The sequence below is a fragment of the Gopherus evgoodei genome, chromosome 8 (assembly GCF_007399415.2).
Source record: "Gopherus evgoodei ecotype Sinaloan lineage chromosome 8, rGopEvg1_v1.p, whole genome shotgun sequence".
Lineage (NCBI taxonomy): Eukaryota > Metazoa > Chordata > Testudines > Testudinidae > Gopherus > Gopherus evgoodei.
Window position 1 is genome coordinate 79,617,184 of NC_044329.1, and position 17,010 is coordinate 79,634,193.

Genomic DNA, 17,010 nt, shown 5'->3' on the forward strand with positions numbered 1-17,010 from the left:
AAACTGTGGGATAGCCACCCACAGTGCAATGCTCCAAAAGTTGACGCTAGCTTCGGTACTGTGGATGCACTCCGCCGACTTAATGGTCTTAAGTGGGGACACACACAATAGACTGTATAAAATTGATTTCTAAAAAATCGACTTCTATAAATTGGGCCTAATTTTCGTAGTGTAAACATACTCATAGATTCTAAGGCCAGAATGGACCATTGTGACAGTCTAGACTGACCTCCAGTATAGCATAGGGCATAGAATTTACTCAAAATAATTTCTAGTGCATATATTTTTAGAAAAATGCCAATCTAGATTTAAAAATTGTCAGTGATGGAGAATCCACCATGAACCCTGATAAATTGTTCAAATGATTAATGACTCTCATTAATGTATGACTTATTTCTTGTTTGAATTTTTTTTCAGCCAATGGAACTTCTGCTGCACTGTCTTCTTCCTCCTCCATTCTATGGGACCCTGCAGAGGGGTCTCTTCGGTGTCAAGATCTAGTGGAGGGAAAGGGTGGGAACTTAGGTATGAGGTTGTTGGGCCATGTGCTGCATTGTTTGCCTCTCAACAGCCCTGCAGTGATTAGAATACAGCTTTCAATACAACTCTCTTTGCATGGAGGGAACTCTCCCTTCCTCTCTCCGAGAGAGATCTGTAAGACAGCTGTGATCAGTGGAGGCCCTACTAGCTGTATAGGAATCCCAGAACCAGAAAGGGAGTTGAGGGATAGTTGGGGGTCCACACCAGAGTCAGGGTGGCAGAATGGAATCTCTGCATTGATGGCTTTTGCTAGAGAGTAACTTCATCTTATTCTGCAGGGGGCAAATCCTGTCTCTTCAGAATTATTTTGGAGAAATGTTGCAAGGAAGTTCTTGGAATCTTCTTCCTACTCACAGAATCTCTGTGGGAAGGGATGATGTAGGACCACATTTGCCCTTTGTAGGCTGTCAGTGGTCACAGAGTCACCCATTATTACCCTATGATCAGGGTGCAGATCACCATAGTGGGGTGTCTGAGTTTGCCTGATACTATTTTGAGTCTAAGGTGAGCAAGTACATTTTAAGTGGTGATAATCTTGCCTCAGTTTGGAATTCTCTATCCGCTCAACTCTGTTCTATCACCCAGTTTGTGGTGGTGATTTTTAAGATCTTACATTGCAGTATAGTAATCTGTTGGCTGCTGAGGCATCTTCTGTCATTTTGTGTTTGAGAAAGCTGGTAGTGAAATATAATATTTGCTTTATTTGGCTGAATATGGTATCAGCATTCCTGTTCCCTGTTTGCTGACTCCAGATTCTTGTTCTGGGCAGCTAGCTGCCTGAAGGAGAGCCAGTGTAGGGTAGAGGTATTCTGTTTTCTCTCATAAAAGTGTATTAAGTTAGTTGTAGGTTTAGGGGGGGTTGTGTTTACTCTAGCAAATGTTTTAGTTTCAGGATCTTTCAAATGGTTTTCATGTTTGTGGTGCCAATTTAGGAATGCATGTCAGAGTTACTGTGTTACTCAAACTGTGTATGGGGAACTCCTCTCATGATAGTCTTAAGATTGGGTAATATATCTTCTAACTTCAGTGACCCAAAGAAATTTGCATACTTAAAATAAACTTACCTGAGTCCATATGGGCTTCTTCTGGGCTTCAGCAGGACTCCAAATCTAGCTGTCCTCCAGAATGCATTCTGGGACATCTGTTTGAAACAGGATACAGCTGGTGTGATTATTTTGGGAGAATGGACAAGACAGAAAAATGAAAGGGGAAAAGATTAGTGATTTGCTAAGTGTCCCTTTTGCTGCTTAGGATATTCAGCAATGTAAAAAATACGTGTGTAATTCTCCTTTAAGAACTATCTCTGTTTTGCTAGATATGATGCAAAAAGATATAATGTTAAATAGGTGAGGACATTTCTATGACATATTTCTATTAAATTTTTTTTTTCTCTCTCTCTCAGTAGATAATTAAAAGTCTGGAAGACTTGATTTCAAAGCATATATCACTGATTTCAAAGGAAGTACATCTACATGAAGAGCTACAAAAGGAGTTGATCTGAGAAGACCCAGTGTTGCAAAAATGACTTCAAGTTGTGTGTTTCCAGTGTTTGCTTTGATGATTTTGTGTTTAGCAGCTGCAGGTAGGTGGCATTATGTAAATTATGTGTTCGTTGTAACTCATTGTGTGCATTTGGAATTATTGATCAATAATAAATGTTCATGCTGGAAGAATTTAGGTCAGGTAAGACTTGTGTAGAATCTAATTGTAGATATGAAGCAATACTGTATGATTGTGATAGTACTTTCTGGTGTGAGTGTTTGATGAGAAATAACTCTGCTTCTGTAATGGAGCCCTCTTACTTATGGTTGCTGTTAGAATCGTTAGAATCTTTAAATTATTTTCAAATAGTTAATATTCACTGGCATTCATTCTATTAAAAATCCTAAATGGATAAAATTTATAAGATGCCTTACCGATTTATTATGTCAGTGGCAATATTTATGGTAATCCCTATGACCAAGACTTGAAAAAATTGTCTTGTCCCGGGCCAGTAGGAATCTCGGTGGGTGAGTGCCATCAACCTCTGCAGAATCTAAGCTTTCATTTGAAAAAGAATTAAGTTTCTGGTCTTCTGGGTTTTGAAGAAATCCTTCCAAATGTGGGCTAATTGTAAATGGTGCATCAATGTCTTCCTCAGTCTGCAGAGAGACAGTCCAGTGCTGTTGCCACAGTTAGTGTGTGTGTCGTCTTTGGTAGTTAACCTGGTTGATTGGCACCTGGGTCTGAGCGACCAGGTTAGACTAGTGCAGTTGCAAGCATCCCCTCAGCAAAGCTCTACCTATGCTACTCTGTCCTCACTGTTTCTGCACTTGCCCGTGTGTGTTTGGGGGCATATCCCATGGTCCTGTACTGTGATGTTCTAGGTTTCTTTCCCAGTCGGTTGTGTCAATTGCAGGAGAACTGGTCATTGGGGGAATTATTAACTATCAACACTTATCTGTCTTTGCCTGTGTCTTGACTGCAAAATTTGCTGGTTCCAGACTGAGTTGAAACAGGCTCTAACTGATCCCCCTCATCCATTTAAACTAGCCCTGGCTTAAAGCACCACCTAATCTGATTAGAGGTTTTTCTGTGGGGATGGTGGGGAGAGGTTGGGCTAAAACTCAGTGAAGACATACCCATCTGAGAAGTGTGGGTATGGCAGCTGTGCTCTCAGTGTGTCCATCTTTGCAGGTATCCCAGGATGAGAGGGCAGAGGGTCAGTCACCCAGTACATGTGTGGGAGGATCCTGCCAAAACGACCTTGTCATCCCAGCAGAGTGCTCTGGAGGAAGGATGTTCTTGCCACTTGAAAAGAAGTTTTGGTGTAAAAACTGAGAATGAATTCATCTGTTGGTGGGATGGGGGAGGTTGGGGCCAATAAGCCAGTCAGGGCTTTGGTTAGGTTTGGAGTTGGCAGGCTCCCTAGGCTAGAATTTTGGGTTGGAGCCAGTAAGTATCCCCAAGCTGGGGTTAGGGCTGGGACCAGTAAGGATCTTTGAGACTGTCTTTGTATTTTTTTTACAGCGCCTAGTAAATGCGGCCTCCGTTCTGGTTGAGACGTCTAGGCGCTCATAATACAAGTGAATTACAACATGAGTTGTGTGCGCATGCATGCGCTGTATATGTAGTATTAACTGGGGCTGAGGAGTTCAGTCATTTGGGAGTTCTTGGGTCTGAAGGTCCTGTGAGAGTGAGTATCTGACCAGCTCAAGACTGAAGAGGAGAGGCAAAGCTCAGGTACTAGTATATTTTCTGTCTGGGGAGTAGACTTAATCCTTGGGCTATTAGGTCCTGGGTAAATTTTTCAGGCCCTTGCTATAGGGTTGCTGGGGTTACGTATGGACTTGATGTTTGCAGGATTAGGGCCTGTACTTGATATGGAGAACACTGTTTATCTTAAAGGACAGTTTTAAAAACTTTTAATGGTGACTATTGCATTAAAGTTAACAGGAGTTATATAGACAAGGGAGATACATTCCCATTTATAGGTATTGGATCTGCTCCATCTTTTATCATATGTAAATACTCTTCAACTAGTTTGTTATAACATCTCCTCCAATAAAAAGATCTGAAGGTTAAAGTCTCTATATAAACACACACATACACACACACATGCATTTTCTGTGATGCTCTGAAAAGTCCACTAAATGTAGGTATGTTTGTTAAAGTTGTCTCGCCTTAATGAGGCACCCTTCGCTTTGTGTTCTCCTCGTGTGCAAGAATATTGTCCAAAACTGTTCACTGAGGAGTGGCAAACAGAGATGCAGCCAGTCAAAATGAGGTAGTGGGGAGACTGGACGGATGACTTGTTTAAATTTGAGATGTCCTCATTGTGGAAAAGATTACCAACTTTGGAAGATACATGTCTAAGCAATCAAGTACATTGCCATCTGGCTTCCTTTCATCAATTACATGGAAAATGCTGTTTCAAGAATGCCCTCAGACCTTGAGGGACTTCGTCCAGGGCTGACCTACACTGTAAGCATCCAGTCAGTACAAGTAACTCTGATTATTTAATAGTACTTGATGCTAAGGTTCTGCAATGAGCTTATTGTGTTGTAAGTAATCTTACACAATATGGGATGTGTCTGTCTGTGAGCATGTTTGCATGTGCAGATGAGGATATGAGTGCCAGTGTGGGATGGGAAAAGAATAACTGCTTAGTAGAGGAAATCATAACTGTTCTAAAAAGAAAGAAACCTACTTTTTAAAGAAGTGCTAGTATGTAAATGTGATTTGTTGATTTTTATTTCTTATTAATTGTATTGGCAGTTCCTTTTCATGTCTTCTGGTGAAGGGGCATTTTACTAGTCCAAGCATAAGCTACACCCTAACACTGATATTAAGGAAGAGCACTACATCAAATATAGTGATATCACATTCAGTATCATTATTAAAAAGTAATTCACACCTCATGGGAACCTTGGAGTACCTGTCCAACTTGAAACTTCTTTGTTGATTTTATTTTTTCTCTTGGCTTTAGATATTTTCAAGAAAACAACATTACTCAGAGCTTGATGCCTTCCTTCACTTGCGCTAGCAGAAGGGAGCAAAAATGGGTGAATCTGGAGCGGGAGAGTAGGTGGGCTAGAAATGGTTTTGTGGGATCTATTTCCCTCTATCAAGTTGTCCTGCAGTGGCTCAAGAGCATGAATACCAACCTCAGAGCAGACTGTTGAGAAGTAGGGCACAAACACCAAATTGGCTGTAAGGTCTATACTTAAATTTCACCAACCAGTTATCAAGTGTAAACTCCTCAGGCACTAGCAGCCTAGCTATGGAGTCACAGGTACTCTGATCTACCTTTCAGCGAGGCAAGCTTGCCTTTGTTGTAGATAGTCCCTTACACCAAAAATCACAACCATATTCAGGTTACTCCCAGTCTCAAAGGATAGTCACTTTCCCCAGGCCCGTTGCACCTTAGATATCACATCAAAAACAATGCTTGTACTCAGTCCTTTAATAAAGTATCTAAAGATTTATTCACTAGGAAAAGGAAATGAGTTATTTTATGAGATTAAAGCAGGTTAACACACTCAAATGAGTTACTTATGTTTCAAAAGGTAATAGAAACTTCTATAATAAGCAAATTTCATATGTCCCTTAGGGCTAACCCAGGCTGAACACTGGGGAGGTCTTACTTATGCCTAGAAAACCTTACCCTCCAGAGTCCAAGCAGCATAGAGATAGTTTCTCCTTGCCAGGAATTTTTATTCCATTTCCCCCTTTTCTGAACTACCAGCTCAGCTGGTGGGAGAAATACATTTGCACATCTCCCCTCTATGGGACTGGAGGAGAGTAATCAACAGTCTTTTTGTCCTCTTAGATGAACTATTATGGAACATCATGTGTTGGGTCTTCTTTGCAGGGTATGCCAGCATTTCACACTAATTAATGTCTCTCTCCTATCTGCTGATTTCCATAACTGCAGAGGCTTATGATGCAAATGGTCATATATTATGTTGCAGAGGTTATAAGTGAGATTAGGTGTGCAGCAACTCACAAGCATTCCATAAAGTCTAAACACATTCTTAGAAGTGTAATACCTGTTTTAACAATATTAACACACAGGTGAGCCAGACTGTTCCAGTTATGTATTTGTCAGTGTTCAGCTGAGACATGGTGACCATGGCATATGCTGACACCCTCCTATGACTTTTTTTTTTTTTGCCTTAGTCATATCTGTTTTAGTCATTCATCTATCTGTGCCAAGATAATTTCCAAACAGCTGATTTTCATGTCACTTACAGAGGAGTTTGATTCCAGGTTAGAAATGAGACCCACAAGCAGATGCTCTTATGAAACAAAGGTAATGTTTTTATTCAAATATCCCTTACAATAATTAATAATTAAAATTAAGGGGAAAGACATATAGAAGTAGACTATATTTTAAAATAGAGCTCTGTAAGAGTTTTCTGTGGGACAGCACTGAGCTTTTAGAGCTATTATATCAAATAATAATTGTGGTGGGTTTTTTTTAAACAAAGATATGGTATTATGGTGCTGGTTGGAAAAACTGTAGGTAAGGCTGAAAGAGGTTTTCCATAGGTTTGTGCCCAAAGGAACAACATATTATGCTTCTCTGCCATATCTCAGCTATGAGAGTGTCAGTGGCGTAGCGTGGCTCTTGAAATCAGTAGGAGTTCTATACTGAGAGAGTTTTCCGGCTTGGGTCCTTTATATTAAATGTTTCCTGATAGCAGAAGTATAAATAAGAAATATTGGTAAAAGTATTTCCCTTTGTCTCTGTGGTGAAGGATAAGTGAGGCACCACCTCCCTGAGCAGATATCTGGTACACACTGAATTTTTTCCCCAGCTAGAGTTTCTCTGCCCCTTTAATGTTCTTAAATGGTAAAGTTGCGTAGAAGAGGACATCTCTTTGTGAAGCCCAGGCCTAAATTGACTTCTGTGCTGCTGACACACTTGCTGATGCTGACCTGTTCTCTTATTTTCAGTAATGTTGCATTTTGGTTACGGGTAAAATGAGGCACTTATAGACTGACTCTGCTCTTTCTGCTTAAATGACCACTGGTTTTTTTTCCTATTGCCCTGAAGGGTATCAGTGTTAATTGTGCCTCAGATGCCGTATGGGTTAATAACGAAAAATGAGAAGGCTGTCACGATGTGCAGGAGAATTAGTTCAGATCTAAGCTGTAAAACTGCATGTGTTCCATGTGTTGATTTTCTAGCTCACAGTTAGTTAGTTAGTTAGTTATATAAATTTTGCAAATACTGCACTGGAATTGATCCATGTAATAGCCTAGAGGGTATATACCCATTTCTGGGTCCCTTTTTACTACCCAGATGCGTCTGTGGATGCTTTCCAAAATCACACCTTACTTCGTTCGCAAACAAATTTCATTTAATCTTTTGTTCATGGTCTTTGACTTTTAGGTAAAAGTTCTGGGAGGAAAATCTGGATTTCTATTTAAAAAAAAAATTTCTTTTCACCATGGAAAATCCTGGAGTCCTTTGTTGAAGGCAGAGTAGTGAGCTGCTGCCAAACTACCTGGCTGTCTAAAAGAATTTTACCTTTGAAGTGAGGATAAACAAAAATCTAGCAGCCTGGAATGGATTGTAGGAACTTCACATAAATAATTAGAAGTGCAAACAACATAACCTTGGATAACCTCATAAGCAAGTTTGGCTTTGTAGCCTTTAGAAGTACAGCTGTTCGCACTGAGTTATCAGTGTGATTGGTTTCAGTCTTGGATTTAAACCACATTTCTTTTACTATCTGGCAAATATTTGTTAGTTGAGCACATTGTGTACATGGTGCTGAAATGACTTAACAGAGGTGAACAGAAAAGAACAGATGCTGCAAAGCCCAAGGGCCAAATCCCCCACTAAGGGGGTTATTTATGTGAGGAGACAGAAAACTTTTTTTTTTAGTTTGGCCTCCTGGTGTTTCCACTTTCTCGTTCAATTGGGGAGTGTCATGGTATAATTCCCCACTCTGAACCTTAGCGTCCTAAAGATGGGGTACCAGCATGAACTCCTCTAAGCTTAATTACCAGCTTAGAACCTGTAGCGCTGCCACCAACCAGGAATTCCAGTGCCTCTTACACTCTGGTTCCCCCAAGACCTTGCCTGGGGAACCCCAAGACCCAGACACTCTGGATCTTACCACAAGGAAAATAAACCCTTTCCCTCACCGTTGCCTCTCCCAGGCTCCCCCTCCCTGGGTTACCCTGGAAGATCACTGTGATTCAAACTCCCTGAATCTTAAAATAGAGAGGAAAATTCACCTTTCCCCCTCCTTCTCTCTCCCCATCCCAGACTCAACCTGAGAGAGAAAGTAATCCTAACACAGCGAGAAAATTAACCTCTCTCCCCCTTCCCTCCTTTCTCCCCACCAATTCCCTGGTGAACCCAGACCCAGTCACCTGGGGTCTCACCAGAATAAAAAAAAACAATCAAGTTCTTAAACAAGAAAAGCTTTTCATTAAAGAAAGAAAAAACAGTAAAAATTATCTTTGTAAATTTAAGATGGAATATGTTACAGGGTCTTTCAGCTATAGACACTGGGAATACCCTCCTAGCCTAAGTATACAAGTACAAATTAAAATCCTTCCAGCCAAATACACATTTGCAAATAAAGAAAACAAACATAAGCCTAACTCGCCTTATCTACCTAGTACTCACTATTCTGGACATATAAGAGACTGTATCAAAGAGATTGGAGAGAAACCTGGTTGCACGTCTGGTCCCTCTGAGCCCCCAGAGTGAACAACCAAAATCTAACAGCACACACACAAACTTCCCTCCCTCAAGATTTGAAAGTATCCTGTCCCCTGATTAGTCCTCTGGTCAGGTGACAGCCAGGCTCACTGATCTTATTAACCCTTTACAGGCAAAAGAGATATGAAGTACTTCTGTTCTATTAACTCTTACTTATCTGTTTATGACAGGGGGTGATGCAAAACAAGAGGAGGTTTAGTCTCCTACATCTTATGGATCTGCATAGGCCAGGGACATCCATTCGGAAGCCGTGAGGCAGATTTTCAGCTTGTGTAAATTGTCATAACTCCATTAATGTCAGTGGAGCTCTGACAGTTACTTGCACCTGTGCACTGCCTCTAGGCTCCTCGGTGTTTGGTAGTGCCCCTCCCCCGGTGCCAAATTGCCATATTTGTGATCAGGAAGACAGACTGCATTTGGAGAGAGAAATGGACAGCTAAGACTTATTATAGGTTTCCCACTAGACTTATTCACGTATGCTAGTTTAAGCTGCCCTTTAAGATTTTAGCTAAAAAACTGCTTTTCTTCCTAAATTGGTTCTCTACGTCTCTTTAATTGCTTCATTAGTTCTTCTAAACCTCGTGCTTGAGAAGCAATTTACTTGCTTGCAGTTTACTTTCTCAAGTCCCATTTGATATGACACTCCATCTTCGGTAAGGTTGCTTGCATTTATATGAACATGTATCTTGGATCTGAGACCCGTGGTATTGTGGTGATGGGCCACCACAGAAATGTGCATAACAGTAGGATTAAACAGGCCATACCATGCCATCGTTCTTTCAAGAGGAACTTCCCCCTGTCCCTATATGCTGTAGTTGCAGAAGCAATCCAGACCCCAATAGTCTAACAGAAAGTCCTTCCATAGTAAGGTGAAGGACACAAGTTGGGGGAGAAAAATGAATAAGTTGTGAGGCAGGCAGGCAGGCATTCAGATTTTTCCTTCTTAAACAATGTGCATTACTTTGCATTTATCAACATTGAATTTCATCTGCCATTTTGTTGCCCAGTCACTCAGCTTTGTGAGATCCCTTTGTAGCTCTTTGCAGTCTTCTTTGGACTTAACTATCTTGAGTAGTTTTGTATCAGTTTACCCCTTTTTCAGGGGTACCATTTCTGACTTGGTGTGTGTGTGGGGGGGGTGAACTTTGTGATTCCTGGGGCTACTTAGGCACTTGAAAACTAGATTTTTGGCAGATAACTTAGCAATTATCTGACAGGAGCCCTGTATCTAGTTCCTTTATAAAAGAAAATTAAGTAAATATTAGACCCACTCAGCTCTAAAAGCATGTTTTGACATCTTATGGCAAGTCACTTAAGGGACACTGATTAGGTTTAAAATTTTAATGTATAGTCTTAATTTGTTACTGACTCTGGAGTGAGAGACCCCATCAGGACTCCTGGGTTCTAACCCAGCTCTGGGTGGAGAGTAGGGTCTAGTGAGTTACAGTGGGGAAGCAGATATATCTGGGTTCTATATAAGAATATCAGAATGGCCAAACTGGGTAAGACCAATGGTCCGTCTAGCCCAGTATCCTGTTTTCCAACAGTGGCCAATGCCAGGTGCCCCAGGAGGAATTAATAGAATAGGTAATCAAGTTGCCCTGTTGCGAGGGAAATGTAGAACCTGGTGTTGAATCCCTGCCCACCCTGGCTAATAGCTATTGCTGAACCTATCCTTCATGAACTTATCTAGTTCTTATTGGAATCCTGTGTGACGTTGCACTCCATATGATTTTATGAAAATATGCTAATGAGTGTGAATATAATGTAATTGGAATATGCTTCATGCAAAAGTTTTCTTGTAGGGTATCATCACAAAGCTTATAATCTACTCAGTGTGGTCATCCAATTTGTATAAATATATCATTCTTGTATCTGAAACTAGAAATATGAAATATAACTCTGAGGTCCTACTATAATATGCAAAGTGTAGGCCATTTATGGTGGTTTGGAATCTTGATAGCTTCCATCAACTAAGACGGTTGTAAATGGCACTGTTTATTTGCAAGTCTTCCTGTGAGTCAGGCCAGGAAGAATGAAGGCTTGGAGTCTCCCAGGACATGTGACCATGTCACCTTGTACTGGAATCCATCTTAAACCTGGTGTTTTTCCATTTAGAAGAAGGGGTGGGAACCCAGAGAGACAAAAATTCATGTCTTGTGCCAAAGCTATATAAGGGGGTAGAACAGAGCAAAGGGGCGGCAGTCATGAGAAATCCCCTAGCTACCACGTGAGCTGGAACAAGGACTGTATCAGGGGAAAGGATTGGGCCCAGACTAGGAAGGAATCTAGTCTGTGGAAAAAAGCTTATTGGAACATCTTTGAGGGTGAGATTTATCTGTAATCAGTTTCTTAATGTATTAGGCTTAGACTTGCATGTTTTTGTTTTATTTTGCTTGGTAACTTACTTTGTTCTGTCGTTACTTGGAACCACTTAAATCTTTCTTGTTATACTTAATAAAATCACTTGTTTGTTTATTAACTGACCCAGAGTAAGTAAGTAATACCTGGGGGAGCAAACAGCTGTGCATATCTCTCTATCAGTGTTATAGAGGGCAGATAGTTTGAGTTTACTCTATATAAGCTTTATACAGAGTAAAACGGATTTATTTGGCATTTGGATCCCATTGGGAACTGGGTATCTGGGTACTGGAGAGAGGAATACCTGCTAAGTGATTTTAAGTTAAAGCCTGCAGCTTTGGGGGATGTGGTTCAGACCTTGGTCTGTGTTTGCAGCAGGCTAGCATGTCTGGCTCAGCAAGGCAGGGTTCCAAAGTCTCAAGCTGGCAGGGAAAACAGACTTGGAGGTAGTCTCAGCACATCAGCAGGCCCAAGGAGTCTCTGTGACCAAACCTATCACGCCCTGTTACAGTTTTGGCATTTACAACATCCCCTGGCAAAGAGGTCCACATGTTGATTGTGAAGAAATACTTTTTCTGTTCATTTAAAATCTAGTGTCTATTAATTTCATTTGGTGACCTCTAGTTCTTGTGTTATGTGAATGAGTAAATAACACTTCCTTAGTCGTCTTCTCCACACCATTCCTGATTTTATAGACCTCTGTCATATCCCCCCTTAATCATCTCTGGCAAGCTGAAAAGTCCGAGTCTTTTTAATCTCTCGTCATACAGAAGGCGCTCTGTAACCCTAATAATTTCTGTTGCCCATCTCAGTATCTTTTCGAAATCCAATAGATCTCTTTGAGATAAGGTGACCAAATCTGCATGCACTATTCAATATGTTGGCGTACAGTGGATTTATATAGAGGCAGTATGATATTTTTCACTTATTATCAATCCCTTTCCTAATGATTTCCAGTATTCTGTTAGCTTTTTTAATTGCCACTGCACATTGAGCAGATATTTTCAGAGAACTGTTCACAATGACTCCAAGATCTCTTTATGGATGGGTTCAGCTAATTTAGATCTCATCATTTTGTATGTATAGCTGGGATTATGTAATACAATTGGCAAAATTTTGCATTTATTAACATTGAATGTCTTCTGCCATTGTGTTGCCCAGTCACCCGTTTTTTTGAGATCTCTTTGTAGCTCTTTGCAGTCTGCTTTGGACTTAACTACTGTACATACTTGATCATAAGCCAGTTCGTTTATAAGCCGACCCCCGTAAGATGGAGAAGTAAAACTTGAATTTTTTTTATGATCCATTCATAAGCTGACCCTATACTTCAGGGGTCAGCAAACTTTGGCTCCCAGGCCATCAGGATACGCCGCTGGCAGGCAGAGATGGTTTGTTTACCTCGAGCGTCTGCAGGCACAGAGTTAAACCTAAGTAAACGAAGTGTCCCGGTGTGCCAGCTGCTTACCCTCATGAGCTGGGACCACAACTGGTGGGGAAACCTTTTTTGGGGGAGAATCTGGGGCTCAGGGAAGTAACTCCTTTGACCACCCCCCACATAACCCCACCCTAGCCTGGGGTCCCCCCCACACTCTTCCCATCCCATCCCTTCCCACCTTATCTGGGAAGGGCCTGGCTGGAGCTGCTTCGCCAGGCTGGGCAGTGCGGCCGCAGCATGGTCCAGCGGGCCGGGCAGCACAACACTGCTGCAGCCTGCCAGCCCCAGAGCTGCAGCTGCTTTGGAGGATAGGGGGAGAGCAGCGTGGCCAGAAGTGGAGAGACTCTGGCTCTGCTCTTCCCTTTTGGCTCTGCTATCTGTGCTGCCTCTCCTTGCTTCCTCTGTTGGGGGGAGGGACTGTGTCCCACCTCTCCCTCTCTATACTTGTTCATAAGCCAACCCCCTTCTCTGGTGTTTCCTTTTTTTACTAAAAAATTCAGCTTATTAATGAGTATGTATGGTATCTTGAGCAATTTTGTATCATCTGCAAATTTTACCACCTCACTGTGTACCCCTTTTCCCAGACCGTTTATGAATATGTTGAGTAGGACTGGTCCCAATATAGACCCCTAAGGGACACCGCTATTTACCTCTCTCCATTCTCACCTTTTATTCCAACCCTTTGTTTTCTGTCTTTTAACTTAAGTGCCTGGCAATACTTTCAGGATCATCTAACTATCCTTAATTTACTTTAATGTTAAGCGTTTTGTTATCTTAATCACCCTGCCTTTGTTTATAAACAAACTCCCGGGCACAAAGACTGTGCTTCTCCCAGCTTCCGAACTCATCACATATCACCCTCAAGCTATTGCAGTTAAGAGCTCCGTCTGGGGCAAGGGTGAGTAGACCTCCTCTGCGAAACTGGGGGGGAGGAGGCTAGAGCCTGCCCCTACCCTGTTTCCAGATCATTTATGAATATGTTGAATAGGACTGGTCCCAGTACAGACCCCTGGGAGACACCACTATTTACCTCTCTCCATTCTGAAAATTGGCCATTTATTCCTACCCTTTGTTTCCCATCTTTTAACCATTACCAATCCATGAGAGGACCTTCCCTGTTATCCCACGACAGCTTACTTTGCTTAAAAGCCTTTGGTGAGGAACCTTGTTAAAGGCTTTTTGGAAATCTAAATATGCTATATTCACTGGATCCCCTTTGTCCACTTGCTTGTTGACTCCCTCAGAGAATTCTAGTAAATTGGTGAGACATGATTTCCCTTTACAAAAAACACATTGACTCTTCCTCAACAAATTACGTTCATCTATGTGTCTGACAATTCTGTTCTGAACTAATGGTTTCACCAATTCAGCTCTGAAGTTTTGCTCACCTGTTCCTGTATATTTTAGTTTTCTACTCTGGTCTTCTAGACTCAATATTTTGGCACTGCCTAACTCTTTTCTTCGCACAATTTACTTGACAGAGTCAAGTCCTACGTCACTGAAGTCATTTGGAAGTAATATTCAGCTTTCCACAAATGGTGCGAAGATTTCATCATTTGAATGATAGGAGAAGGGAACAGGGTTACCCATTTTAGAGGAAAGAAAATTGTGCAAAAGGAGCCAAAATTGTTCAGACAGTAGATCCATTTTCCCTTCATCAGCAAGGCTACGATACTGCAAACTGCTCCCTTTGGGCAGTCTCCTGCAGTGATGGAGCTGTGTGTAAGATTGGGGCCTTAAGTACTGATTCAATTAAACACTTACTGGTGTTTTTAAGTGCTTTGCTGAGCTGGAGACTTTGAATAAATGTGAAAGTCTGGCACTTTAATTAAAGCTGACTATAGTGGAGTTCTTCTCATAAACACCAAGCAGATCATCTAAATACCTCCATGCTGTCAAACATTGTTTAGGGTACAAACAAGACTCTTCCATACCTAAGCAGAATAGCTGCTTTTTGTTTCTATAACTTTTTTTTTTAAATATATGGCTAGTTTGTTGACTTATTGCTCAGCCCCCCACAGGGAGGACCAATAGATTGCTTTTCATCTGTTCCCTATTCTTTGACCTGTCCAGGTTGGGTGTCCCTACTAGGAGCTAAAACTCCTGCTAACATAACTCTCAGGGTATGTATATACTGCAGAAGTGTGTACTTATCTCATGGTTACCTAATCTCATTAGCTAGCTTGGTTTAAAATAGTGGTGAGAACACAACAATTTAGCTTTTAGCCCAGGCTAGAAGTTTGAGTTTTAGCTAGTAAGGGAACCTGAGTGTGAATTTGAGCTGCTAATCCAAGTTAAAAACTAAATTTCCATGTCTTCACTGCTATTTTAACCCAGATTAGCCAACATGGGTTAGGTAATCCAAATTAAGAACTTTTTTTTTTTTCCCAGTACAGACATACCTTCAGGGTCACTGGAACACACATGCCTTTTTACTATGTCAAGCTGAAATCCCCAGGGAAAGGAACAGAGCATGCAGTACTTTAATTGTACAATCCCACCTAACAGTATCTCCCAATACTTCTAGAGGGAAAAGCTCAGGATTATAAAAATTTCTACATTTCTAAAACTTGGGGTCTTTAATTGTATATTACAATGAAGTTACATTTGTCTTTATCTTTGTCAGGAAATAGATTATCTTAAATTCTGTAATACATTTTTTAACAAGCTCAAAATATCATGTAACCATTTCATAAATAATATGCAAAAAATCATCTGTATACTATTTGCAAGAGGGCAGTGAGATGTTGTCCTTTCTTGTAGCTCCATTTTTTCCCCTTCTCCCTGTGTAGGCCCTGATTTAGTGAAAGTTCTTTCCCTTTCTCTTCCTCATCTGTCCTTTTCTTCATCTCTCCAAGTTTTAAGAAATAAGTGGTGAAAAGAGAAATTAAGATGAAGAATATCAAAGACTATACTTAATTAAATAAAAATCCGCATTCTGCTCCTGCCTCAGCTCAAACAGAGGCTCTAAGCAGTTGCCTTAATCCAGAAGTGTGCAAAGGGAGCCCATATGTGTTTTGGGACATAACTTTTAAATTAATCTCTCTTCATACCTTCTAATGATTTCTTCAGCTGCCTTACTTGCTCCATCCTATGGGTATCTTGGACCTGGTTACCTCATCATAATATGAAGCACCGTATTAGAGAATTAGAGAACCATAATTTTATTCCACGTTCATGGCAGTATGCAGAAAAGAATGAATACCGGGGAGAATGACATTCCCTTTTCTCTTGAGTTATTTTCTGTACTGTGAAATATAGTATAAATTCTTCCAGTAGAACTTCTTGAGCCTCTTCAGTAGGTCTGTCTCCATGGATCTTCTGGATAGTCCTGTTTTTCTCTCTTAATGTGACCACATAAAGATAGTCCCCATGACATGATGTGCCCAAATAACAGACAGCCTGTAGAGCTCTGAATACTGTGTAGAGAATACACATGCTTGTCAAACAATATAGAACAGGGGTTCTCAAACTGGAGGTCGAACCCTCAGCCGTGAGCTGTCAACCTCCACCCCAAACCCCGCTTTGCCTCCAGCATTTATAGTGGTGTTAAATATATTAAAAAGTGTTTTTAATATATAAAGAGGGTTGCACTCAAAGGTTTACTATGTGAAAGGGGTCACTAGTACAAAAGTTTGATCGCCACTGGTATAGAACGTCTGGAGGAGAAATTAAGCTACACACACAGTAATACCAAAAAGAAATTGGAATATGGTCGTAAATGTCTCAATGAGAAATGGAGCATCTGCTGTTGGAAAAAGAATCACCACCATGATGTTCTCATTAAAATTATTGGGATCCCACAGTTTTCCTTTATTGGAAGACATGAGACAAAATTCCTCCTTGGTGTAGGCTCATTTGAAGTCAATGGAATTTAACTAGGGATGGGATGATTTTGATCCAAATTGACAATAGCCAAACTTGCATAGAAATGCATGAAAGAGAGTTGTTTTAAGAGCTTGTACTTGTTACAGTTTATGGAACATGGAGCTATTGTTTCATCATCTGACAGCTGCTGCATTGTGGGACTTGTTAAGAGTCAGTTATTAAAAAGGGAATTTTACCTGGCAGGGTAAATGGTAAACTGAGAATGTATTTCCATCTCTGGTAATTATGAGAGAGTAGTACACAGAAGGAGTCACACATGAAGAAATTCAAAGCTTATGCAGAAGAAAGTTTTTGTAGAGTTTGCCCTTTTTCCTCTTCAAGAAACATTACTTTCCTTTTTTTGAAAAAAATGTGCTGTTGAGAACCAAAAGAGGGTGAAAATTTTATTGTGGTTCTTTTCGCCTTCCTCTAAGCAGAATATTCATTGTGATCCACTACATCCTAAATGCTTGCCTGGTACTTCTGCAGCTGTAAAAGCTTTTTATTATTTATTGGGGAGCAAATCCAGCTTTAGTCTATATTTATTGATCCTTCCACCTTAGCCAGATTTATGGAAACA

At 40.8% G+C, this 17,010-nt stretch overlaps 1 protein-coding gene across 10 annotated transcripts in view; it reads left to right on the plus strand.

Moving 5' to 3' along the window:
• TGFBR3 (transforming growth factor beta receptor 3) overlaps positions 1–17,010 on the plus strand; it is a 190,669-nt gene that overhangs the window by 25,003 nt on the left and 148,656 nt on the right. For 9 of the 10 annotated variants that reach the window (XM_030572827.1, XM_030572830.1, XM_030572829.1 and 6 more), the window contains exon 2: positions 1,943–2,122. In XM_030572827.1, coding sequence (XP_030428687.1) covers positions 2,062–2,122 — 61 coding nt within the window. In that variant the 5' untranslated portion in view covers positions 1,943–2,061. The remainder of the gene's footprint in view (positions 1–1,942; positions 2,123–17,010) is intronic. The other variant, XM_030572821.1, reaches the window with a different exon arrangement.